Source organism: Pseudogymnoascus verrucosus (genome assembly GCF_001662655.1).
Source record: "Pseudogymnoascus verrucosus strain UAMH 10579 unplaced genomic scaffold scaffold_47, whole genome shotgun sequence".
Classification (NCBI taxonomy): domain Eukaryota; kingdom Fungi; phylum Ascomycota; class Leotiomycetes; order Thelebolales; family Thelebolaceae; genus Pseudogymnoascus; species Pseudogymnoascus verrucosus.
Genome location: NW_017263698.1, coordinates 212,432 through 236,559, shown reverse-complemented (window position 1 = coordinate 236,559; position 24,128 = coordinate 212,432). Strand labels below are relative to the sequence as shown.

General features: G+C 49.9%; 9 protein-coding genes across 9 annotated transcripts; 5 read left to right on the top strand and 4 right to left on the bottom strand.

The window, feature by feature from the left end:
• Positions 1-1,603: 1,603 nt before the first annotated feature.
• DCW1_4 (hydrolase 76 protein) lies at positions 1,604-3,171 on the top strand. Its single transcript, XM_018277790.2, has 2 exons — positions 1,604-2,343; positions 2,406-3,171. Exons 1-2 carry the CDS (start codon positions 1,681-1,683, stop codon positions 2,991-2,993), a joined length of 1,251 nt encoding a protein of 416 aa, XP_018127289.2. The 5' UTR covers positions 1,604-1,680; the 3' UTR covers positions 2,994-3,171.
• A 17-nt stretch (positions 3,172-3,188) lies between these two features.
• VE01_08364 (uncharacterized protein) lies at positions 3,189-4,508 on the bottom strand. Its single transcript, XM_018277789.2, has 2 exons — positions 3,946-4,508; positions 3,189-3,888 (listed from the first exon to the last, which is right to left on the bottom strand). Exons 1-2 carry the CDS (start codon positions 4,422-4,424, stop codon positions 3,339-3,341), a joined length of 1,029 nt encoding a protein of 342 aa, XP_018127288.2. The 5' UTR covers positions 4,425-4,508; the 3' UTR covers positions 3,189-3,338.
• A 1,017-nt stretch (positions 4,509-5,525) lies between these two features.
• On the top strand, positions 5,526-6,814 carry VE01_08363 (uncharacterized protein). The gene is made up of 2 exons (XM_018277788.2): positions 5,526-6,008; positions 6,066-6,814. The coding sequence occupies exons 1-2, from the start codon at positions 5,688-5,690 to the stop codon at positions 6,693-6,695; spliced, it is 951 nt and encodes a 316-aa protein (XP_018127293.2). The 5' UTR covers positions 5,526-5,687; the 3' UTR covers positions 6,696-6,814.
• Positions 6,815-6,891: 77 nt separating this feature from the next.
• VE01_08362 (uncharacterized protein) lies at positions 6,892-9,260 on the bottom strand. The gene is made up of 4 exons (XM_018277787.2): positions 8,466-9,260; positions 8,263-8,412; positions 7,713-8,212; positions 6,892-7,647 (listed from the first exon to the last, which is right to left on the bottom strand). Exons 1-4 carry the CDS (start codon positions 8,705-8,707, stop codon positions 7,013-7,015), a joined length of 1,527 nt encoding a protein of 508 aa, XP_018127292.1. The 5' UTR covers positions 8,708-9,260; the 3' UTR covers positions 6,892-7,012.
• Positions 9,261-9,872: 612 nt separating this feature from the next.
• VE01_08361 (uncharacterized protein) lies at positions 9,873-11,498 on the bottom strand. Its single transcript, XM_018277786.2, has 4 exons — positions 11,132-11,498; positions 10,937-11,084; positions 10,869-10,883; positions 9,873-10,811 (listed from the first exon to the last, which is right to left on the bottom strand). The coding sequence occupies exons 1-4, from the start codon at positions 11,174-11,176 to the stop codon at positions 9,919-9,921; spliced, it is 1,101 nt and encodes a 366-aa protein (XP_018127308.1). The 5' UTR covers positions 11,177-11,498; the 3' UTR covers positions 9,873-9,918.
• Positions 11,499-11,829: 331 nt separating this feature from the next.
• On the top strand, positions 11,830-14,389 carry VE01_08360 (uncharacterized protein). The gene is made up of 6 exons (XM_059463954.1): positions 11,830-12,742; positions 12,799-12,971; positions 13,018-13,109; positions 13,166-13,344; positions 13,395-13,783; positions 13,867-14,389. The coding sequence occupies exons 2-6, from the start codon at positions 12,952-12,954 to the stop codon at positions 14,303-14,305; spliced, it is 1,119 nt and encodes a 372-aa protein (XP_059319428.1). The 5' UTR covers positions 11,830-12,742; positions 12,799-12,951; the 3' UTR covers positions 14,306-14,389.
• A 1,616-nt stretch (positions 14,390-16,005) lies between these two features.
• On the top strand, positions 16,006-17,406 carry VE01_08359 (uncharacterized protein). The gene has a single exon (XM_018277784.2). The coding sequence runs from the start codon at positions 16,139-16,141 to the stop codon at positions 17,396-17,398; it is 1,260 nt and encodes a 419-aa protein (XP_018127330.1). The 5' UTR covers positions 16,006-16,138; the 3' UTR covers positions 17,399-17,406.
• A 229-nt stretch (positions 17,407-17,635) lies between these two features.
• VE01_08358 (uncharacterized protein) lies at positions 17,636-19,930 on the bottom strand. Its single transcript, XM_018277783.2, has 6 exons — positions 19,837-19,930; positions 19,530-19,782; positions 18,482-19,472; positions 18,234-18,428; positions 17,768-18,185; positions 17,636-17,721 (listed from the first exon to the last, which is right to left on the bottom strand). Exons 3-6 carry the CDS (start codon positions 19,037-19,039, stop codon positions 17,657-17,659), a joined length of 1,236 nt encoding a protein of 411 aa, XP_018127331.1. The 5' UTR covers positions 19,040-19,472; positions 19,530-19,782; positions 19,837-19,930; the 3' UTR covers positions 17,636-17,656.
• Positions 19,931-21,859: 1,929 nt separating this feature from the next.
• VE01_08357 (uncharacterized protein) lies at positions 21,860-24,045 on the top strand. Its single transcript, XM_059463953.1, has 3 exons — positions 21,860-23,195; positions 23,248-23,647; positions 23,701-24,045. Exons 1-3 carry the CDS (start codon positions 22,502-22,504, stop codon positions 23,927-23,929), a joined length of 1,323 nt encoding a protein of 440 aa, XP_059319429.1. The 5' UTR covers positions 21,860-22,501; the 3' UTR covers positions 23,930-24,045.
• The last annotated feature ends 83 nt before the right edge of the window (positions 24,046-24,128 follow it).

The following is a 24,128-nucleotide window of genomic DNA, read 5'->3' as shown; positions in this document are numbered from 1 at the left end:
TGTCTCTCAGCGACCTTGGCGGAGGTATGAGCACAACGTCGGCATGGGAAGTATGATGTGATCTGTAGAATCTCCGCTCTGCATTCTATGAAGCCTATTCGAAGCCTATGTTTGTAATCAGTGTTCTGTGTTCGCTGAAGCTCCTCTCGGGGAGTGCTCGACAGGTGACCACGTGATCCCCCATCACTTCTCTCCAGCAACCTGGGCAGTTTGCAATAGACGGAACACCGGCGATGATAAACTGTAATATAATACTTCACTGAATGAACCACACACGACCATACCATCTATTCCAGACTGAAGCGATGCCAATGTCCCTATTCGTGTTGGAGACACGCACTAAGCGCTAACTACACACAACACGAGGCTCAGCCTCCTCTAACGTGCTCGGTTCACACAAAGTAGTGGTTCGTACTATCAGCTCAGCCTCGCTGCCCACGACGACTCGGTGATAATCTTGATCTTGGCACCGGAATACACTGCTCTCCGCTGATTATGCACTGGACTCCACTGAACTTCCTACCTTTACCGCCTGGAATCTTCGACTCTGTGCTGATGCTCTGGTTGTTTTACATGTCCATGGGTGCAGATATGGAACAGCCAAGCTTTGGGCAATTAGCGCCAAGCGAGCGTTTATGGAAGTCGCGACCGCACATCTTTTCTTCTGACAGCGAGCCAGAGATCTTCTCCAGACGTCAATCGGTCAACTCTTTATCTATATTCGACTCTATAGAGAATATAACAACCACGCATCTACTCTCAACCGACTCATGCTAAAACTCATCTTCTTCTGTTTCTTCTCTTCATAAGCATCCTCTCTTCTAACCCGTCTCGGCCAGCGAATGTCCACCCTTTCTCTTGGCCTTCTTGGCTACTCTCCGTGAGACCAATTACTCCTATTACTTCCACCAAGGGCAAGTATCCACACTCGCTATTCCTGCACACTCATCAAACTCCCAACCCCATCCCCTTACTCCAGTGCGTGTGCACAAGACTCCCATGGTTCATCTTGTGCCTCTTGGCTGGCCTTCTAGTGCCCCAAATGTGCAGCCCATACGAGGCCGTATCGCTATTTGCGATACAGTACCCTATCCATACGCGGCACAACCACCAGCCCAGCAATGCCGCGCCTTGGCGATCGAGGGTGTGTGTTTGTGTCGTCGTCGTCAGGTTTGGACTTGGACCTCTCTTACTCTCTGTTCCTTCATACTGCCATACCAACGTCATCTCATCTCTCGCTCGTTCCTGACTTTCGCTGTGTTTTCTCATTCCTTTATACCCTGGCTCCTTTGGGCTCTTGCTCCTGCGACTACGTGAACTCGCTCGCTGTACGATATCTTTGCGACATTTGCCCCAAGACTCTGTTGTGACGACAATGCTGTGTTGACCGAAGCTGCCTGTGAACCCGAATCTTCCGACCCATACGGCCTCGATCTTCCTGTACCTATTAGCTCTTCTTCTCAACATACATACTCGCGCATCCGCCCATCATGAAGTTATGGAGCGTCGCGCGCTTTGCGGCAGCAGCTTGCCTTGGTGGCGCTCAACTGGCCACTGCCATTGAATTTGACCCCGCCTCTCCTGGTACTGCTCTTTCCTACGTCTCTCATATCTTGCGCAGTGCTAACGGTTCTTCCAGCTTCCATCAAAGCTGCCACGGGCGAGGTGGCTAAGAAGTTGATGTCATTCTACACCGGTTACAAGCCCGGCGACACGCCAGGCTACCTGCCGGATCCATACTACTGGTGGGAAGCAGGAGCTATGTTCGGAGCCATGATAGACTACTGGTACTACACAAACGACACGACCTATAACGACATTGTCGAGCAAGCCTTGGTGCACCAGGCCGGCGACGACCGCAACTACATGCCCATCAACGCATCCAAATCTATGGGTAATGACGATCAAGGTTTCTGGGGTATGACAGCCATGATGGCCGCTGAGCGCAACTTTCAGAACCCTCCCAAGGACCAGCCGCAGTGGCTCGCGCTAGCACAGGCCGTCTTCAGCTTGCAGTCGGGTCGCTGGGACACGGAAACGTGCGGTGGCGGCCTGAAGTGGCAGGTCTATGTCTTCAACAAGGGGTACGACTATAAGAACAGCATCAGTAACGGTGCCATGTTCAACATTGCGAGCAGGCTCGCGGTCTACACCGGCAACGCGACATATGCGGAGTGGGCGGAGAAGACGTGGGATTGGGTCGAGTCGGTCGGTCTCATCAACGAGAAGGGAGACGTGTTTGATGGTAGCAGCGATCTCTTGAATTGCACGGAGCTGGATCACACCCAGTGGTCCTATAACGCAGGCATCTGGCTGCACGGCGCTGCGAATATGTATAAATTTGTATGTCCCGCATTTATCCCTGTCCTCACCCACCGAACATCCCCGCTAACACATACACGCAGACCAACAACTCGGAGTTGTGGCTCGAGCGCTCTACTCGCATCTTCAACAAGGCAAGCACCCAGTTCTTCTGGAAGGACACAGGTATTATGTACGAGCCCTGTGAGGCCAGCCCTGGCGAGCCCCTCTGTAACATCGATCAAATGTCCTTCAAGGCCTACCTCTCCCGCTGGATGGGCGCCACCTCCCGTCTCATCCCCTCCCTCGCCCCGAGAATCATGGCCCTCCTCACCTCATCAGCCGTCGCCGCTGCAAACCAATGCATACCTGGGGCCGTTGGGGCTGCATGCGGCCTGCGCTGGTACGAGGGTACCACGGACGGCCGTGAGGGAGTCGGCCAGCAGATGGGTGCCATGGATGTTATGGGTTCGCTGCTGGTGACTGGCGCAAGAGACCTGGTTACTAACAAGACGGGTGGCACATCGATAGGTGATTATGGTGACTCGGTGGATACTGCGGCCAAGGTTCGAGGGTCGATCGAGGTGACAACTGCGGGGAGAGCGGCGGCTGGTATGCTAACGGCAGGCATGTGCGCTCTCGTTGGTGTAGCGGTGTGGTTCATGGTTGGGCCTGATGGGTGGGTTGCATAGATCTGATAAGAGGGTATTGGGGTTATATGCATATTGGTATTTCCAGTGGGTTGGTTATTGTAAGTACTGTTTGGAGTATCATACCATGTTTTGGATGAAAGAGTTTACGTGCGGATTGCATAGGGTTACCTGTAGAAATCAGAAGCGAAATACGAATTAAAATTTAACATGAACGGAATTTATGGGCAGTGAATATGGTGTGGAATCGAAGTGTTTTCTCTAATGGGAACGAATGTGCTAGGTATTGTTCTCTGAACTATCCACCATGAACTCATCGCAATTTACCACTCTCAATGGCCTATACAATGGACGACCAAGTTATATCTTCCTTCGGCGGTCGTCGCACTACAACTTCGGCCCCTCGGCCTGCAAATCATGCGCAATCCCCACCCCCGCGAATGTCCCCATATGCATTGCCTGGATGACACTCTTAATCGGCGTCGCACAGTCTCCCGCCGCATATACCCCCTTGACACTCGTGGCCCCAAATGGTGGCGCCACCTTGATATCCCCTCCAGGCGCCAGCTCCACTGCCAACTGCTCCGCAAACGGACCATTGAGCTTTGTGGGCGGCTTGTGCGCGAGGAAGGCCTCTTGGACTGTGCTTCCATCTGCGAAGGTGATAGAGATCCCGTTGCCTTCAGCGCCGAGAGCGAAGGAGGTGACCTCTCGGTCGTCGGTCGTGATGGCGCTATCTTTGGGGCCGAGGAGGGCATCGACGGAGGACTTTACGGTAGGGTTGTTGGAGGTGTAGATGACGACTTTGGAGGTGATTTGCCTGGCACTGCGGGCGAGGGCAGCGGCTACCGCAGGGGCGGAGTTCTCGCCGAGAGCAAGGACACCAGAGGATGGCTTTCCAGCATCTTCATAGCCGTGGCAGAAGAGGCAGTGGTAGCTAGGCAATGTTAGTTCTAAGAATCAAGTGAAGCCGAGGTGGAATAAGAGTACTCACATAGATCGACCCCAGCAGTCATCGTAACCCTTGATACCAAGCGCCAGATCCGTGACACCAGTGGCAAGCAAGACTCTCCTGCCTGTGAATGCTGTCCCGTCAGCAGCCGTAGCTGCGAAGTCCCCTGTGGCCGTCTTCTCGATCTTGGCGACCTCACAGTCCTCAAATGAGATCGTGTTGTATCGCTCCAAGATCTCGGCGCGCGTTGCGCCCCTGAAGGCCGCGGGGTCCTTGTGATCCCATGTCGGGATGGTGTGCATGTGCGCCGAGCGCGCGTTGCGGAAGAGCGAGCTGTCGAAGACTATCGCGGTGTGAAGCTGGCGCGCGAGGGCAAGGGCCGCTGACAAGCCGGCAGGGCCAGCGCCGATAATGAGGGCGTCTACGAGAGGCATTTTTGCAGCGGTGGTTGTTAAGTTTTTGGCTATGGAAGTGAAGAAGTTGGGTACGAGGTTGGTGGTGAGGTTGTGGAGGAGAGACATCGAGGGCAACAACTAGATGCTATATACTACATTTTAGAGAGAAGACTACGATAGTTAATTGAATCATTATCTTCACATCGTTCGTGCATGGTTGCTGACGCGGTGGTCTCGGAGCTTACATTTTATACTTCTGCGCCGAGTGGCCGATATGACTGTTGCGGCGCTCGATCGGGAAGTTTATAACCTTATTAGCGCGTTGGCAGTTGCTTGATTAACTAGTTGGGGCTACTCCAGTAGTAATGTTAGTGGCTAGCGGGGAACGTAGGGCTAGGATTATAGCGGGCCGGCACCTTGGGGGTTATGTCTAGCAATGGAGTACCCCTACACTGCGATATGTCAGCTTCACGACTCGGTGGATTCTAGGCCTTGAGGTTGAAAAAGATGAGCAATGTGACTGTTTAAGGTGAGCAAGATTGAGCAAATTAGCGGGCTAGCAATGAGTCTGGGCAGTGTTGCTTTATATGATTTATATAAATGAAAATTCAATACGGTGGTGAACAGTAACATAATTTAGCAATAAAATATCCTCTGATTTCATTCGTTGGAGATAGCCACTTTACGAAATTCATAGCTCTAAATCGAGCATTTAGGTACGAAATTCATATAAGTACGTTAGACACAAAATGTAGCATTAAGGCACGTGTTAGACAGGAACAATAGCCTATAGAAGCATAATGAGGCAAGAAATAAACAGATTCATTTGTTCGAGGGCGAAACAGACGCCTCGAGGGATGACTCGCTGGTTTAGAAATATACATGTCACTTTTACCTTGTAGGTATTGTAGGTATACACTATCATTGTGACATATTTCCTCGTCTGTAATATGTAGCAAAGAATTCCTGACAATAATGTGTCAGTATAGCGCGAGGCTACAGCGAGCGGATCGCAGGCCTGTAAAGGCTGTTTGGCGGTTATGCACTTGTCTATAACAGGTCTATTTAGTGGCGCGCGATTATTCAAGTCCGATTTAACCGATTGGATTAGGAGTGATGAGGTTGGAGTACTTTCCCCGCTCTAGTCTAGGCGGTTCCCCGAACATTACTACTTTGAGAATATCCATTATAAGCGAAGCCAGTAACATCGAAGCCGTTAGCGCTCACGTAAATATAAACGCGGCATTATATGTCACGAACCTCCTGATGCAGGTACATCTCCGGTTCCTCAACCCGAAAAAGATATGCCATGGTTAGTTAGTATGTCTTTCTGTCCATCCGCATCTTTCTCAAGATGCAAGTTTTCTTTCCTCTCCAACTACGTTCATCATGACGGGGCAGCGCCCCTTTCTTGTTTCTATTCTTTTTGCGTGCGTATTGCTGCCTGCAATTGTGCAGGCAACCTGCTATAATCCTGATGGCAGCAAGATCACCAATCCTGCGTTTCAGCCATGCAACCAGGTCGTTGGAAAATTTAGTATGTGTTGCGGCACGAATTGGACGGGCGGGGTTGTTATGCCAGACACATGTCAGGAGAATGGGCTTTGTTTGAACTCGTTCGAAAATGCGCCATTATACTGGCGCGGAAGCTGCACCGATCCTACGTGGAAGAGCCCAAATTGTCTGTCTAATCTTTGCACAACTGATGGTGTAAGTACGCCTATTCTTTAGAGGAATGAAACCAGGCGATGCTAATTATGATATCAGGATGCCGGCGTGGATGGCAGCGCCGCTGCACAAAACGTTGCGCTGACTGAATGCAGTGATGGCTCTTGGTGTTGCGGTGGTGGGAATGATAGCTGTTGCAAGGATGGAACTGGAACCAGGATCGCGGCCGTTGTAGGACAGGCAATCTCGTCCTCGCAGTCGACTTCCTCGGAATCCACCTCACCGCCGTCTTCCACACCCCCAACTACGTTGCCGGAATCAACGTCCCCGCCAAAAAGCACATCTACGCCAACAGGAACATCTCCCACTACAGCATCCACTCCAGGTCCCACGGATTCGCCAACTCCGACTAATGAACCTACGCCGGGAGGCCTTTCAAGTGCCACGAAAATTGGCCTCGGGGTCGGCATCACAGGCTGCCTTTTAGCGCTTGGGGTGCTTGTTACCTGCCTAATGTGCTTGCGGCGAAAAAGGCGAGTTGATAAGGATACGGAAGGGAATGCAAGTAATGATGCGCGCTCACGCGCGAGCATATTTCCATGGGCCCGGCATGAGATGCCTGCAAGCCCGAATGAGAAGCCGCTACCGCCTGTCTGGCATGAGGTTAATGGGATGAAATCTCCGGTTGAGATGGATGGGGCACAGCACCCGGTGGAGTTACCATCGTAAAGGTGGAGTAGAGGCATGTAGCGAGTTTGCATTACACTGTAGCATAGTATGTTCTATGGCGTTGTGTATCTTAAATTTTAAATTTTACAATAATGATTTCATAACAAGTACAAATAAGGCATAGCATTTGAAGATGAACGACAAAGCTACACATACATGTACTACATTTGCTTGTGAGAAAAGTGGTATATTTTATCTCCGATCTCATGGCAACAATAATATCTCGCCTGAAAATACCGCTCCTTCAATCGAGCCTCGAAAATTCCTCGCTTTTAGACGAATGGTAATCTATTACACTCTCCCATTCATGAGTACATTTACGCCACTCCTACAGACACAATCCTCCTCGCCGCTTCCCTCCTCCCCAGCCAGATCACTGGAGTAATGAAAAGCACAATACAAACACTCACAACAACAGCCTGCAACCCAAATACGACACCCACCCCACTCCTCGCAATCCAACTAGGCTGGAAGTATCCAACCGAGAAGCCACCACACGTGCGCCACATGTTGATAATCGCACTGACGATCGTTGCATAAGCTGGATACTTCTCGAGGGCAAACGATGTAATGGCCACAGTCGACGCGATCATTCCCAGGTTTACGAGGATCCAACCAAATGCAAGACCAACCCAACTCTTTTGGAAGTTGAGCGTGAGTCCGTATACTACGAGCCCTATAGCCATGCTAAATATCGGACCCCATACTCCGTGCAGGCGGTACTCGGGGCGCCAGTTAGCGCGGCGGGACACGCCAGACGCGGATGACGAGAAATAGATCCAAGAGTTGAAGAAGTAGCCGAAAACGAATCCGAGGAGGGCGCCGATGATTCCGGCCCAGCGCATAGAGGCATCCTGGACCGGCGTGAGGAGGTATGGCGGTGGTAGAAGGAATGAAGATATTGTGACGGTTATGCCGATAGGCCAAGTAAAGTTGACCATTGTTGCAAGACCTATGAGAATTAGTGAATGGGCTTCTACATGGTTGAAACGGAGCAAATATTCGCATGGGACGTACCAACGAGGAGCATTGGGGGCGTAAAGATCATGATAACGAGGGCCTTGGATTGCTCAACGACAGCGGAAAGCTTATGCAGCGTCCCAGTGTTTCCAAGTCCCAAAAATGACTTCCATCGTGGCGTCTCTTGGGTTTTCATGCCTTTTTGATAATAGGTCTCCCTTCCCACAGCCAAAATAGCAAGCGTGCTCGCGCCATACAAACCAGCAAGAACGGCAAATGAACTTTCCCATTTTCCAGTCCCATACAGAATGTAGCCAGCAATGGCCGGGCCAAGGAATGGACCCACAAGAAACGTCGTGCCCCAAATATTGATCATGCGCGGCCAATCGCGGTGGTGATACATGTCGTATATAATTGGAAGACCGATGACTTGGGGAACGGTGCCAAAGAGGCCCTGCATGGAGCGGAATGTTGTGAAGATTTCAAAGGTTGGGGATAGCACACAGCCGATCACCATGCCCATTGCAATAATCTGGGTCCAGAACCAGACTGGGAGGCTGGAGAACATATCAGTCCGGGGTCAGCATGTAGGAGTGAGGAGACTGACCGCCCATAAGCTTCAATGAGAGGAACGGCGAATATACCACCAAACCCTTGGAGAAGAATGCCATAATTCATGCTGGTGGCTGCCTTGTTAAGCTCGATCTGCCATTGAAGACTCTGCGGAAACAGGAGCGTTGCGCCCCATGTCATTCCACTGTGTCTGCATTAGCTCACCATCCCAGAGGGGAAAATACCACGACTACCTACCCATCACATAGGAGTGAGCTGGACATAAGCGCCGCGAAAATGAGGTGCTTTCGCGTGTTGCTCCAGTTCTTGGGGTTCTTGGGATCATTGGGGTCAAAGTCGCCGCTGAATGTGGAGATCTTTTCGACGACATCCTCAGTCGGTGTAGTTGATTCCAGGATCTGAGCCTCTTTAGCCTCCGGCGTTTGTGGTTTGCTATCCTCTCCAGTGACAGCGGGCTGATGATGCGTGGTTTCTGACATTGTTCTCGGAGTCAATATTTTCGCAGACGCGCTACTCGAGCCAGATTACGGCTCTATACCTCTTGATTTCAACGGATGGGCGACGAATGCAGCTCACGCAAGTTAAAGTGATAGAAAAGAATATATCCCAACGTCTAGCTAGGGATTGGAGTCTTCAAATATTGATAACCGAATAGATTTACGGATATTGCAGAGGTTGAGTTGGAGAAAGTGGCCCAAATCAACAACCTCCGAGCACCCTGTTGGTTTAGTCGGGACAGTCGCACGTCGCGGCTGGACCAGACGCAGGAAATGAGGAATAGACATGGCGAGAACGATCATACATTGTATGCAGGGGCCGGGGTTGAGATGATCCAACTCTACAACTAGGTTCAATTTATGAGTGTCATCAGTGCGATACTCCCCCACGGCGCATTGGTGACTATCGCCGTCGAGGATCCCCGCCGAAACACATGCCATATGTGGGTAAAGATCCGTTGTCGCCAGTAATTGGTAGCACTGCATATTGCTGGCTGACGCAGCAACAGGGATGAGGACACACGGAAAAGTCGTGTCTCCCATAATTAATCCGCGGCCACGGCCGCATGGCCGCCACATCGTCCCTTCCGCCCGTCTTCGGGACGCGATTCGGCGCCATCGTCCATTTGACAGGCCCCGGTAAGCTCGCAGTCAGTCCCCGGTTCATACCACTATATGGCATGTTTGGTGCGACTATAGTGCGTCGATATTGCTCCACATCTAAATGATTTTTGATTTCACGGACCTCTCCAACATAGTGCACATAGTGCATCGTGGCCAATCCTGGCGATGCTCAAACAAACGCTCTCGTTGCTGGCCACGGAAGGAGCTAGTCCACGACACCTTCTGTGAGAAGAACAAGGAAGGATTCGGTTCGCTCCCACTTTGCTTCATGTGGGCCTATGGCGGAAATGACAGTGCGCGGCTCGATGGAAAGCTTGCTGTACGGAGTACTACACCAACGTGCAAATGGATACACAGCACGCCGATCTCTATAGTGTGGGGGACAGTGCGGGTTACAGTACTTTCGACGAAGGAGTACTGAAGGGCGATTCGAGATTTCAGACAGATACAGGACAAGATCAGCGACTGAAGGAAAGTATAAGGCATTGGAACGCGGTGTGTGCGTTACCAGAAAAATACTCTCAGCGCCTTCCACCGCACAACTTTCCCTAAGAGAGCCTACGGTAACATCAAGTAACCTTCATCATCTCAATAAGTCCCTCCCCAGCCTCCGGATACACTTCAAACGTGATTTTTAACCCAACGACCTCCGCCATCGCGGCCCATTCCTCGGCACTCCTCAATCTGCCAGCATATAGCCCTACCATCGTCCCGTGCATATTGCCGTAGTTACTGTTCTTTGAAAACTCGTGGATTAGAAGTCGCGAGTACGGCTCCATGGCATCTACTAGCTTTTTCAGTAGCTTCAATGCTTCTAGATCAGAGTTGTTGTGGAGGATGTGTGTGAGACTATATATCAGGGCGCCACGTATAGGCTGGGGGGAAGTCTTGAAGTTCCATTCCTGGAGCGTGATGCCGCTGTCGAGCGTTTGGAGGTCTGTCTGGAATTCCTGCACTACGAGAGATGATGCTGCCAAGTGGGGATACGCGGCCTTCAGCTCAATAAGAGCAGCTCCGGTTCCGCCTCCGATGTCAACCATCACTACGTCGGACTCGGTCCCTCCGATGGCTGCATCGAGATCATAGCCGAACCGTTGAAGACGTTCGGGCAGTGTCCCAAAGGACCCAAACTTACCGTCCATGAAAATGTTGAAGGAGTCCATGCGCCCAATCTCCTCCATGATGCTATAAGTGTGCTGCTGGGCAAGGCTCTTTTCGCCGAGGAGAGAGAACGCGTGTTGGTACGGCGTATCAGCATCAGCTAAGGGGTATGCAAAGTGTGTGGCCTGGAGCTTCGGCATCAGAAAGGCCGAGGCGAGGAGGACTTCCGTGGTGAAGTGTAGAGCGCCATGTGGCGCTGAAGGCTGTGATGCCCAGTGATGCGTGATTGCATTTGGGGCGAAGACATTGTCTGAGATTAGATCAACGAGACCCTGTCCTGATAAAACGAATAGTGTGTCCTCTTGGAACGCAATCAGCTCATAGCCACAGTATTCTCATGATAGAGAAATAGCCATACCAACCAACTTCAAACCTATAGTACTTGTCAGTATTTACTCTCTATAATCTGCCTTGGGAGAGGCTCACATAGTGGCGATGCGGCTTTTTCCTCCTCGGTACGCTCAATGTTATTCGCCTCCAAGATCTCCGTTGAACTGGCGGCCGTGCCGATCTTTGCCAGCGTCTCAAATAATCGAAAGTGGACAACCACAGGAATGAAGCCCAGTGCCCCCGCCTTGTGCAATTGTTAGATGGCGACCATACACGCTGGAAATGACTTACTGCTGTGACCTTAGCCGCTAAGAGTGCTCCTGGGGGTGGGGTCATAATGGCAAGAGATAATTACAGCAATAGCAACCGAAGAGAAAGGTTTTGGGGTGGGAAGGCTGGCAGAAAGGAGAGGGAAAGAGAGATTGCTTTACCAGGCATATCTTCATCTAAACTTGGGGATAGTTCGGGGTATGGCCGCGTATATTCCATGCACACACAAGCTCAAACTGTTGTACTGTAAACTCAGTAGTCGATGATGACGAGGACAAGGCGGATGTCTCCACACCTCGCACGTCCTTAACACAGGCCTACTGTACACTGTAGTATAAGCCAGTGCGCATCGGCTGGGCGCAGATCACTGGGTAAATACAAGTGGATTTACCCAGTGCGTGCGGATCTCCAAGTGCCAAGTACTCCATATAGGAGACTATTGTAGCGCAACCGATCCCTATAGCTCCTTCGTTGACAGCGGATAGACGGGAGCCCGCCCACTTCCCTTAGTCGCCGGCGCTGCTCAGTGAAATGGGGCAACGCTTTTCTAGAAGGTTACCGGCCGACTCCGACGATGTTACCGACGTTACTGCGTTATTATATGTTAATGACAAGTTCGTCAGGAAGTGCTTACACGCGCGCACATGGTCTAGCCACTTGAGCACGATAACTGGTTGGATGTTACTTGAAGAGGGTTAGGATGCACGAAAATAGGCCAAAGTCGATAATCATCCCTATCCTTGTCACAATTACTAACTTCTTCAGCGAACAGCATTACATACAGTACTACCACCTGTCCTGAGCTGTGCGACGCGTGTTGCCCTGGCCACTTTTGCAAGCTAATACTCATTACTATATCTCTTAGGCTCAAGTTACGATGCATGGCATCTTCCGGCGGTCCAGGAAGCATAATTACGGATAAATATTACAGAACGCGGGAGAGTATGCAAGGTTTTATGGGCGCCGCTACGAGCTGGCACTGGGAGCGGGTTGGATATTCGCCGATACTGAAGTGAGACAAGGATTTTCGGTGGCGTCCAGTACAAACAAGGCATTGTATCTTGTCCTCCCATGAACCCTGCCGAATCACTCTCCAAGTATACAACTCATTGAGTCTGAAGACGCATCGCTGGTGGGATTTTCTGGCGAACCGAGATGGCCCAATAATGATCTTTCTTACACCCTCTCACCCCCCTTCCCACGGCGGCACACAATATCTTCTGGGATATTGTCCCGGGATGTCGGAAGAAGACCTCCCAGCACATCTGTGCTCCTGAAACTCAGAGAATCGCGCACCGGTTCACAGATATAGTAACATGGCGATGCACTTTAACTCCTTTCATCCACCTCGTCAGTTATAATGACACGCCGTCCTCATCAATGTGTTCATATCCAATTGAGCTCCTGCCTACCCTAAAACGGAAGTCGGTGTGCGCTCGCGCTCTGGTTGGATTCTAATTCCGATCTGTTCTGCAGGGCTGCGACAGTTTGGCCTCGAAGATAGGCTTCGGCCATGGACATCCCACGCCCAGAAGGAGGAGATGTAGATATTGGTGGGTTGTGATGGGCTCCTCGAATAACCGCGGCAGTTGACTTTCACTTACAGGAATTGGAATCTTCAAGGCTTGCTGGGTAAGAATTGGAAGGTTCGATATTACAAGTAAGCGGTTGTCTAATCTTCATTGCAGGTGCTCACTGGAGTTGTCGCTCTCGTATTACTTTTCCGATTTGTGGTGAAAGCATGGGTTTACTGGGCTCTTCCCAAGGTCTCCTCGCCCGAGAGGGTATGGGGACTTGAAGACCTGATATTCCTATTTGCATACGCCTGCGAGATCCTCCACATGTGTCTAATTCAAAAAAGGTAGGCCTTAGTCCCTCATATTTGTAGCCCCCTAACTCAGTTACAGTGCAAATCATGGCCTTGGAAGGCACTTCTTCTACCTATCGAACGAGGAAAGAAACCTATCAATGAAGTGGGACTTTGCATCGCAACCAGTTGGTAAGTGCCACAAACAGCCTTTGGCGTTTATGGCATAGTTCTAATCACTGACGCAGCCGTTGCCGCCTCAATGATATCTCGCACAGGAATGATGTGGTTTCTCTACCAGTGCTTCGGTATCAACAACACGAAAGCGAAGCGCATTCTGATAATGTGTGCGATTATTCAAATTGTTGTCAACTCCTTCACCATCCTCCAAATCGTCCTGCAATGCGGACCCAATCCATATCGATTGGTAAGTGTCACATAGTCCATCTCCCGTCCTCTCTCATCCTCTTTGTCTAGGTCGACCGCACAAAGTATTTCCACTACATGTGGGATCCCCTCCCTACCGACGGCTCGGTCATCTGCCAGGCCCCTTCGGTCCAGGCTACTATCGGCTTCGTCCAAGGTGCCTTCAATACCATAATCGACTTCTCCCTCGCATACGTCTCCGCCTTCGAACTATGGCAAATTCTCTTCCGCTCTAGCACCCATCACAGCAGCAGCTTCTTTGCTCGCTTTCGAGAACTCGACCGCACGACAAAATCGCGGCGTTTGTGGCAGACTGCTACGCTTTCTGGACCTTTGGTGCTCAGTGGAGTGGCCAGCATCGTTAAGACTTACCTGTTGAAGGCGCTAGGAGATCGCCTGGATTTCACGTATAACATTCCTCCATTCGTGCTGTGGGTCAAGTAAGTGTCTGAACATTCATCAGCTTCAGCACGCACCCCCCTTCGGGATCACCTCGGTTTCTATAGCTAACATTGTTTCGCAGAATCGAGAACTACTGTATCCTTATTGCGACGTGCGCACCTGTCGTACGTCTCTTTATCCGCATATTCATCGACTCGCGTCGCGGTGTAGGTCCTTACGGCTCGAACTCGCGATCAAATACAGCTGGCCGCGGACAAGCTGGCACAGCGGGCACAAAAGGCAAGAACGAGAGCAATATCGCGTCGTCACAAACGCACTACGGTACCCAGGATGGCTCATTTAATCGACTGGGTAGCGACTTGGAGCTAGCGAGCGTAGGCAGTGAGGATCGGATTATAAAGAAGGGGAGTAGAGAAGAAATCAAGGGAATTCAGGTTAAAAGCGATGTAGTTATAAGGGTAGATGATAGTGTGAATCTGGACGACGGGAGGATACCGGGGACAGCTACTGGGAGGAATCCCAAGGGGTGGTGTAGCGCAAATGTGAGGGGAGGGAGGTAAATGGGGGACAGTGTTCGGCGGATACATATCCGGGTAGTATCCGTGATGTCGACGGGTAGGGTATGTATCCGGCCAAGATCTCACGGGTAGAGTAGGGTATATATCCGTATACATGAGGCTGAATAGCAGCATATAAAATGAAGCTTTTAAGATACCTTAACCGACCTAACCCCTATACCCTATATATTCCCTATACTCCCTATACCCCCTATACTCCCTATACTCCTTATACTCCCTATACCTATTTATTTACCTTATTATTAACATTATTACTATTACTATTAGCCTCTTATATATAATTCTATAAGTAAAGTAAAGTAAATGTTATAGGTAGTAATAACCTATTTTACCTTTTTATAATAATACTATAATATTACTAAATTCTTATTCTAAGGCTATAGTGTTTACTAGAATTACTAAATAGCCTAAGTAATAACTAGATATTAAGGGTATTAGTATGCTTATAAGGCTATAGTTTAAGCATAACGTTGAGATGACGTCTGTAAAATGAAGCCTTAACTAGGCTTGGCAACTCTTGGCAAGTATCCGGATATATACTCGAGAGTATCCGGATACCCCAGATACTCCCAAAATATCGCCGGGTAGGTATATACTCGAGGATATACCCGGATACCACGGGTATATTGGTATCCGTGCCGCACACTGATGGGGGAGGATTGGGTTGATAATGGTTTGAATAATGAAGTGCCCCGATAAACAGGAATAGATTAAAAGTGTATTTATTAAAGGGGAAACATGATATATATCCAAATACGCCGTATATAGACAGGGTAGCGGTATGATAATCCCTACGAATGTGATACTACAATGTCTTCTCTTCTCTTGTTTTCTATACAAATAAAAATGCGCGTTCACAAATAGAAGCTTGACGACGGTGGCTCGAACTCCCGGGAAGGCCCCTTGGCGGGCTTACCCGCTTCGACACTGCATGTAGCAACTCAGACACCACGACCGAGCCCATTCAACTTTTCGAAATAGAGCGATGTAACTCCTGGACCGGATGTCTCTCCTTATTTGTCCTGAGTAATCTCGTAGCGTGGATACCATTCGAATCCCGCCTTGCAGCTTCTGCATCAACAAAGCTGAAGTTCTCTTTTTAGTATGATCACCGCCAAGGTTCATTAGGATCGTCCCCGCCATCGCTTATACTGTCATAGTTGGTACCCTCCATTTAGTGCAGCGCGCATCCTGCCCCTAAGGGTCTTAGCTTTCGTCGGTAATCATTTTGTAGGGGGTCTCACTTCTGAGACAAAGTTTTGACAGCGATTCGCCAGATATAGCCAGATTCGTGGACCACGATTCGTGGTCTCAACGATGAACCAGGTGACTGAACCGTGTGACTGCACTTTATCAATTTATAGGCTATCTGTATGACCAAAGAATCAATTTATTTGTACTAGTTGGAAGCAATCCGTGTGGCCATGCAGCTATGTTGAGCCCTAGGCGGTTAACCCCAGAGGTGGTTCTGTATTAGAGTACAGCCGCAAAGTTAATACCCTGCATGGCTAGTCATTTCGGGGTGCGATCTTCGGTTCCAGCCAGTCAGCGGCAAACAAAAATGATAACTCAATAGATAACCAATTATTAATTGGCTCCAGCTGTCTCAGGCGGGACGAGCCCTCGTGCCGATGGCAATAAACCATTCTCACTAACCAGAAAAAGCACTCCCTTGCTCAATTGCCGGGCCTAGAGCCACATGCATATCATAATGATGGCTTCTAATCTCGATCCTTTTTTCTCTCCTTTTTTTGCAAAGCTCCTTCACGTCTATCTTTCGTTTTCGTTAGTTGACCAGCCGAAAGCTTCGCAGGAATGAGTCAAAGTATAATTACGAGACTGGTGGATAAATACCTCGGGGGAGGCACGTCTCCCCAGCCGGACATGGAGAATGGCATATCGTACACGGGTAACGCTGCCCACCCGCAGCTCCAAGTCCATCATGTTGGCTATGACGGACGACATGACTATGCGACGGACGAGCGGTTATTTCTTTTCCGACATCTCACCGGCATTACAACCCATCCGTCTATGGTTAATTCTCGAGCAGCACCAAATCTTGGAATATACACACGCGTCGTGGCAAATGAAGCGAAGTCGAAGAAGGGTCACAAATACTATTCTTGGTTGATCAACGGGTGTCTCGGCGTGCAGGTCATTGTCGCAGCGTCTCTGACCGCACTGGGCGCAGCTGGCGCCAATCATTCATCTATCACCGCCTTCGGCGCCATCAACACAGTGATCGCTGGTGTGTTAACTTTCCTCAAAGGATCCGGACTCCCGAATCGACTAAAATATTATCACACGGAATGGAAGCAGGTTCGCGAATTTATTGAGCAACGAGAGCGCGACCTCAGCCGCCCTGGATGTGACCTCGACGTCTATGGAGTCATTGGGATGATAGAGAAAATGTACGAGGAGGTGAAGAATGACCTGGAAGCAAGCACTCCTGATCGATTTGCTGGTTTTGGCTCTTCAAAGAAACAAGTCGAGGGCGCTACCAAAGATTCAGCATTTAATCTTCCGCGGGTTGAAACTGGTGGCCTGAGCGAGAAGCTTAAAAGCATCCAGTCAGAATTTGCCGGCCAGCCAAACTCCGAGGGGTTGAAACAACATGTTGCAGGTCACGGTTCGGAATTGAAAAATCAAGCATCTGAAGGCATGAAGGGAAAGTTCAAGGAATTTGAGGCAGGTCTTGCGGGTAGAGCAAAGGATATGGTCATGAGTGGACTCGGACACAAGCCGGAAGCGGTGCAGGTGACGACAAGAGGACTGCAGACCCCGATAGCAAACGTGAGGGCACAAGTCGGCCAAACGGAACTGCACCACCACAATATCGGAGACACACTGAAGGATCTTGTTTCGGACATTACACACAAGGCGAAGCTAGCGCACGAGGCGGTGCGAGATTTGGAAGCTCAGCGAGACACTCTCGCTACTGCGGCTTCGAAAGAAGCAAAAGAAGCGACAACACGGAAAGAGAGTGCTGTAAATAATGGATCGGGAGGGGTGGTTAATATATCTCTCCACGGAGATGATGCGACTAAGCATGCCACCCAAGTCAAGCCCTCATAACATAGATGAATAATAATATTTAATACTGCGCGGACAGCCTAAACACTGCAACACTGCCTTATGTATCACCAGTAGCCACCAAATTTGAGGAATCTCAGCATCACTAGCATAGCAGTTGTGGATGACTTCAGGTCTAGTAAGCTAGTTCACGTTGATGTTTTTCTCGGGCAGTTCGTTGCAAGACGCACAGGTTAGGTTATTGCTTTATATATTGATGAACTATATACAAGCCATAGACGGGACGTCAATTTGGTATACCTAGCACACACCCATATTATATACCGAATCGAGATTCTTTGGAATAACCCCTGCTTTGACGGCGGCTACGATAGTTAGTATTGGGCATCAATGATATCAGGAAGTACTAACCTTGGTAATCCCATCGGTAGTCACCAAGCTCCGTCTTCCACGACCAAAATGTCCAGCCCTGTTGTTTCTCATACGAGATAATCTGTGCCGCAAACCACTTCTTGTAGAAATCTTGCTGGGTTCTTGGATCCCAGCCCGAAGTCCACTCCACATTATCAGGCACGCTTAAGCTCCACTCTCCAACAATGGTGGGTGTGTTGCCGCCACGGTCGTCTCTACAGGACGTGGATATATAGTTGCTCTGTGATACGTCGCCAATGTTTGCCCATTTCAGATATCGGTGGTCATCGTATGCTGCAAACCAATTATCGGAGAGGTATTGAGTTGGATCTCCTGAACCCCACTTCTGGTTCATCATTTGAATGTGAAGGAGGTCGTAGGCACCGATGTTAAGCTTTCTTTCAGCCGCACGGATTCGCTGTGATAAATTAGGAGGGAGCCGGAAATGTCGAGCCTTATGACTTACCGAAAATGCGTTTGGGTAGTAAGTAGATCTCATAGATCCAACATTGCCAGAATTTTGAATGGGCTCGTTAACCAGTTCCAACATGCCGACGTTTCGGTAGTTGTTGTTGGTATGAATGAGGTTCGCCATCCACTCGAGGAATTTGAGTGCGCGCTCAAACTGATAGTCCACGTAAAAGCCGGCGGATGGCGCGTCCTGGCATACAATTAGATCAATTGCGACTGTATTCGATAACAAATGTTACTTACCTGTCCAGTGAATGCGTTGTGTGGTTGCTGTGCTCCAGGAGCGGCGTGTAAATCCATGATGATATACATTCCCAGATCACTCGCCCAGCCGCAGAGTCTTGTCAAGTAAGTGAGCCCACCCTGAGGAAAGTGCTCGCTGTCAGCATAGACTAGATCTTCCTTCATCCAGTAGCCGACGGGGATTCTGATTGTGTTGATTCCGTAGCTGATCATTTCCTGAAGGTCGGCCTGGGTAACCCAGGTGTCCCAATGGCCCTTGAAAGCAGTGTTTGCGGCTGCCTGCCCAAGCTTCAGGACACAGTCGAACTCAGACTTTACCCCGCCGCATCCCATTTTGGCCCACGTATTTGACATCATCCAAGGCTCAACTACGAATAGAGATCCTACGTTCACACCACGTATTTTCCCCGCGGGAAGCCAGCGCTTGCCGCTTACATCGGATGAAGAGCGGTTGAAGAGATCGACACCATCCGAGGAGATGATGCCTCTGTCTTCTCCAGGGAACCACGCGGCGACCAACGCGCCATAGGACAGAACGGCAAGGGCTTTGAAGTGCATTTTGGTCTCCAATTGAGCAAAGAATCGGGGATGACTTCAAAAAAGAAACCGGACGAAGAGAGTTCCACTTAGCTATATATACACATAAATATGTAGATTAGTAGGTTCAGGTGACATGCCGAGGAGTCTGATGAAACAACGATCCTTTGAATTGAACTGCCATATGCGGCCTGATGATTAAAACGGCCCTTCTTCGGCAGCTATATTAACCCCAGCACCTACAAATGCCGTCCGGGTGGCATAAGAAACGCATTGAATCCTAATTCAAGTTGCCCCTAGTGAAGAATAGCCCAAGCCGTTCCCCGCCATAACCTTGTTTCGTCCAAGAGTATGGGGTGCACGTGGGTACTGTGGAAAGTTCAAATGGGTGGAATGATCGACATGTCAACGGTGATGAGCGTAGGATCACCGAAGCCAGCTGTGTCCCAAGACGCTACGTAAAGTCAGTTCTTAGCCAAAGTGAAACGAGAAGTAAGCGTTGACTACTTGCCACACTTGGCTCTAGCATTCGGCATTCGGCCAGCGACAGTGACCAGTCCATCCGGCAAAACAGGTTCTCCGGGGCTTTCTTTTCCGATGGAGCACTTGCATTTGTGAAGCAAAGGTAATCTTAACCAGGAATAAGCTTAAGCAACGACCAAACAGCCGGTGTTAATATCGGTACTACCGCCTGAATATCTTCCTTGGCACTGTTTCGACAGCTGCCCCTTTGGGATGCACGTCCGCGGAGTCTCGGAAGTTATCTTTGTCATACCGTTAGAAATAAATAGCTACCTAATGCTATAGGTATACTATACTAGGATCTCTAATCCTCCGCATCATAAAGTAACGCCCGAGGCTGGCTTCATTATTGGCGAATGATCCCAAAGTGTGGTAAGCGTATGTTCGGAGTATTGTTTGTTTTGATCCCTCAAGGTGGTCGGTAACCCACACCCATAAACCCCTGCTCCTTTAACCCCGCTATCGGAAAATCATTTTACCGACCTTTTGTATCTGCCGTGGAATGGCACGCTCCCTCCCAAGTTCAACAACATACTCTCTCTCATATTGATTGGGCTCTTCCTCTTTACCAATATCTTTAGATACTCGTATCTGCACGCTGTGGGCCCCATACCTAGAGGGATTTGATAATAGCCGGAGCTTCCTTTGTGTTTCTAGAGGCTGCATGTTTGTGTTTTTTGTGCTCCGCGTTCTTTTCGTCACACGTGGAGCATTGTCCAGTTTGTCTGGCTTCCTACAGCCCTCCATTCATTTTCTCGTCCATACCCCCACAGTTCCCAAGAAGTTACTCATGGGATCTATCGCCGCTTTCTTCCAGTGAATGAATATACTGATGGGAATAAAATTCCACCCAATCATCCTACAAAAAGGCAGCGTCTAAGAGACGTATCAAACATGACCGCCGGTGGGGAGTGTCATGGTGCTATCTACAACTTTCTACTAAGAGTTATAAACTTTCCGAAAGACCTGCGCTCGTATTTCAAAGGCTGTGTTCCAATAGGGCCTATGAAAAATGGCCTTGCATTGTGTGATGTATGTGTTGTGGACGAGACACGAAGGTTTCACTTGCAGTTTTCAGTCTTAGTGGGAGTGTATATCTTCAAAAAGTACCAAGATTGACTACCTCTGATACCAAGAGCTGAACAATGCGTATATGTTTGCTCAGAGCCTCCTAATCTTGCCAGCTCTTTAATAAAACCTCAGAAATGTGCGCAATGTGAGCAAACGAATCGAACCGAAACTATATCTAGAAATCTCAATATGTCCCCGAAAATACAAACTCCTCTAGGGCAGGCCATTCCACCGTCTTCCTATCAGTCGCTCAGAGCTCATATGCCAACATGGCCACACTTAGTGAGATTTGCAGACCAGGACCCAGAATTAATGGCCTCCTTGAAGAGCATGCACCCTCGGATCATTCTCTACAAGGGGCAGAAAAGATAGGCCAGTTACCAGCATGGTATCGATATGCTCTTCTAACAACACGTCAAGTTCGCCGCCCGAGATACGAAGGAAAGCATCGGTCACAGCAGAAACCAGGTGCCTGCCATTCACACCATTCCATGCCTCTCCAGCGTGGAGCTCCGCACCGAAGAACACGCGATTGCCATTTACGACAACTTCAATGTGCATAAAGGCCGGCACGCACTTTGGAGCTCCGGTGGCACTTGCTTGCCCATATGTGATGATCCTTTACTCCAAGGAGTTGGAAATTCTCGATACTGTGGCCTAGGCACGGCGCAGATGAGGATTGGGGGTGGGGTCGGGGGATATTGACGGACTTTATGGTTGCTTTGGAAGCAGCAGACGCGGTGAAGGGGTGGTAGGAGAGTAGAGAACTATGAACGGAGGGCATGTGCAGTGTGACCATGTGTAGTGAAGTAATTCTTGCGATAGAATGAGAATTTGAAGGGATCGCAGCTACTGTATAGTAATGATAACGTATGCAGCAGCTCGATCCATTCTGTTTGTCGCGGACCCTGGATCTGAACCGTTGGTCTGAACAGTAGTAGATCTTCGCCCTTCAGAATCCCTTCCTGTAGCTGTCTTACTCACCAACGAGACAATAACCACAGATGTACAGAATGGCAGCCTGGTCGCAAAGAGCCGTCGAGTTCTCAAATTGTCGCCTTCATCATTATCCACACTGAAAACCGTCCAAAAACGTTCCAAGGGATCCAAAGAAAGTTCCAAGAGCCCCTAGGGTCATTAGCTCTGATCAGATGACGGCGAGCTAGAACACGGGCCGAGTCACCAACCACCACCAACCTTCGCGACAACCCGTGATCTCGACAGCCTGAGCGACAGAAAGGAAGGAGCCTTGGACAAGTGTACTCGTGCACCAACTTTTGATCCGTTGGTGGTTGTCCGCCTCAATACGTTTTGTATCAGCTGTGGTGGCTCCTGGAGTCTACTGGTCATGTCAGGTACTTCCAGCAACCTGTTATTTTACTGCTTGGGCGAGGTACCTTGCATGTGTATGCGCTGACTGTACTGCCTATCTCTCTCGATGGCGGCGACGATCGCGGGGCCGGATGGGCTGAAAGGGGTGGATGCTCAGCCTCTCATGGCCCTGGAAAATGGCTGTGATGGACGTCGCGCCCAGCTAAATGGGGAAGCATCCCAAAGGCGCGTGCGATTACATCGACGCGCATGGCGATGCCTTGCTCCCCCCGCCGCCTTGGCTGCCCATCCCAGCCAACATCCTTATAATCGTCTCTTCCTCTCTCCTTCCCTTGCTCTTTCTCTCGTCCTGTCGTCCCTTTCGCTCTTGCTCGCTATAGACTCTCTCTCGTTCCCAGACTGTCAGAAGTATAGCTCTCGCGCTCAGCCCGTTCACATGCGATCGATACCACTGTTTGCGCTCCACTGTAAAACTTGCAGCGATTTCAGCGACCCAGAAAGATACCAGAATCCCGTGAGCCCAGCTCTGCTCGCCGGCCAGGCATAGAAAGAAGAATCATGTCGCGCTTCATCCGAAAAGCCGCCACGGCCCTCGAATCGAAACTCGAATCGAAACTCGATCCCAAGCCCACACCTTCAGCTCCAGCCCGACACGAATCAGACCTGGAGCACCGCACACGAAAGGCGCGCAATTTCGAGGAGACAGAGGCAAAGCTTCCCAACGTCAGAAACAGCCCCGCCCCAGACGACCGCCCTTCGATAACCACAAACATCCTCTCATTCCTCGGGGCATGGAACCCTCGCCCCCACCCAATCACCTCAAACGATACCGTATGGTTGTTTGATAACACCGCATATCGAAACCCGACCACAAACAACTGGGAGGCGGAGGTGATCGCTGCCGTTTTCGACAAGGAGACAGGCGTCAAAGTGAGTCTGGTAGTGGCTGATATTGCGGAGAAGCTGGGACTCGGACATGGCGACGAGGCAGAGGAAAGGATCAAGGACCGCCTGATGCCATTCATGCAATCTGTCTTACCAGGGCGTGTGGTGGATGTGGATTTTGGGCGTCGCACACAGCTCAAATTCGGCCCTGGCGGCCGGAACGGCATCAGCAGCGACATACGACAGCTCCCGCGACACAAGGATGGAGATGTGGTGACTAGTGTTGCCATGGTTCCCAAAGGTACAAATGGAATACTGGAGATGAAAACCGTGTACGCAGAGCCTGACGGATGGAGTGTCATATCAGGTATGTTGCGAAACCCATGGTGAACCTTGCGCCTACTAACTGAATCTTTCAGATGTTGATGATACTATCAAAGTCACCCAAACTGGCGACCCGATCGGTATTCTCCGAAGCACATTTGCCGCCGACGCAGCTCCTGTCCCAGGAATGCCTTTGTTATATTCATATATCCAAACCGTCCTAACCAAATCCGCGCCCTGGTTTTATCTCTCCGCTTCGCCCTACAACTTATACGCCTTCCTCCACGAGTTCATCCAGGAATTCTACCCTCAAGGCACTCTTATTCTCCGCGATGCCAGCTGGAGGAATCTCGCAGGTCTGCTCACGAGTTTGACGCAGGCTACCCAGGAATACAAGGTTGATCGTATGGAAAAGATCCACTCATGGCTGCCGCGCCGCAAGATGATTTGCATCGGCGATTCCACCCAGTCTGACCCTGAAGCCTACGGCGAAATGCAAGTCAACCACCCCCCGTCCCCGTTGCCTTGCTTGCTAATACTTTGCTCAGATATCGCAAATACCCCGGCTGGGTAAAGCTGATTCTTATCCGCCGCGTCGAAAACATCGCCGAAGTAGGACTTGAAGAGAAGAATGACGCGTCTCGATTCGAGAAGGCATTCAAAGACGTCCCAAAGAGCGTGTGGCATGTATACAAAGATCCAGAGGAGTGCCATAAGTATATCGATAATGGTCTCAAGGCCGAGGCCGAGGCCGAGGCCAAGGCTACACAGGCTTGATTTTATTATGGTTACGATGGAATGATTCTCTACGACACGTAAATTGAAATGAAACGAGCCACGCTAATTGCTATATTTACAATTTTCAATAATATCAGTGAAGTTTTACAGTACCCTTACTTTTATGATCTGATCAACGTTCCTCTATGCAGCCAAGAAGTTTATGACCTGCCTTCGTTCAGTGCAGGTCTCCTGTAAA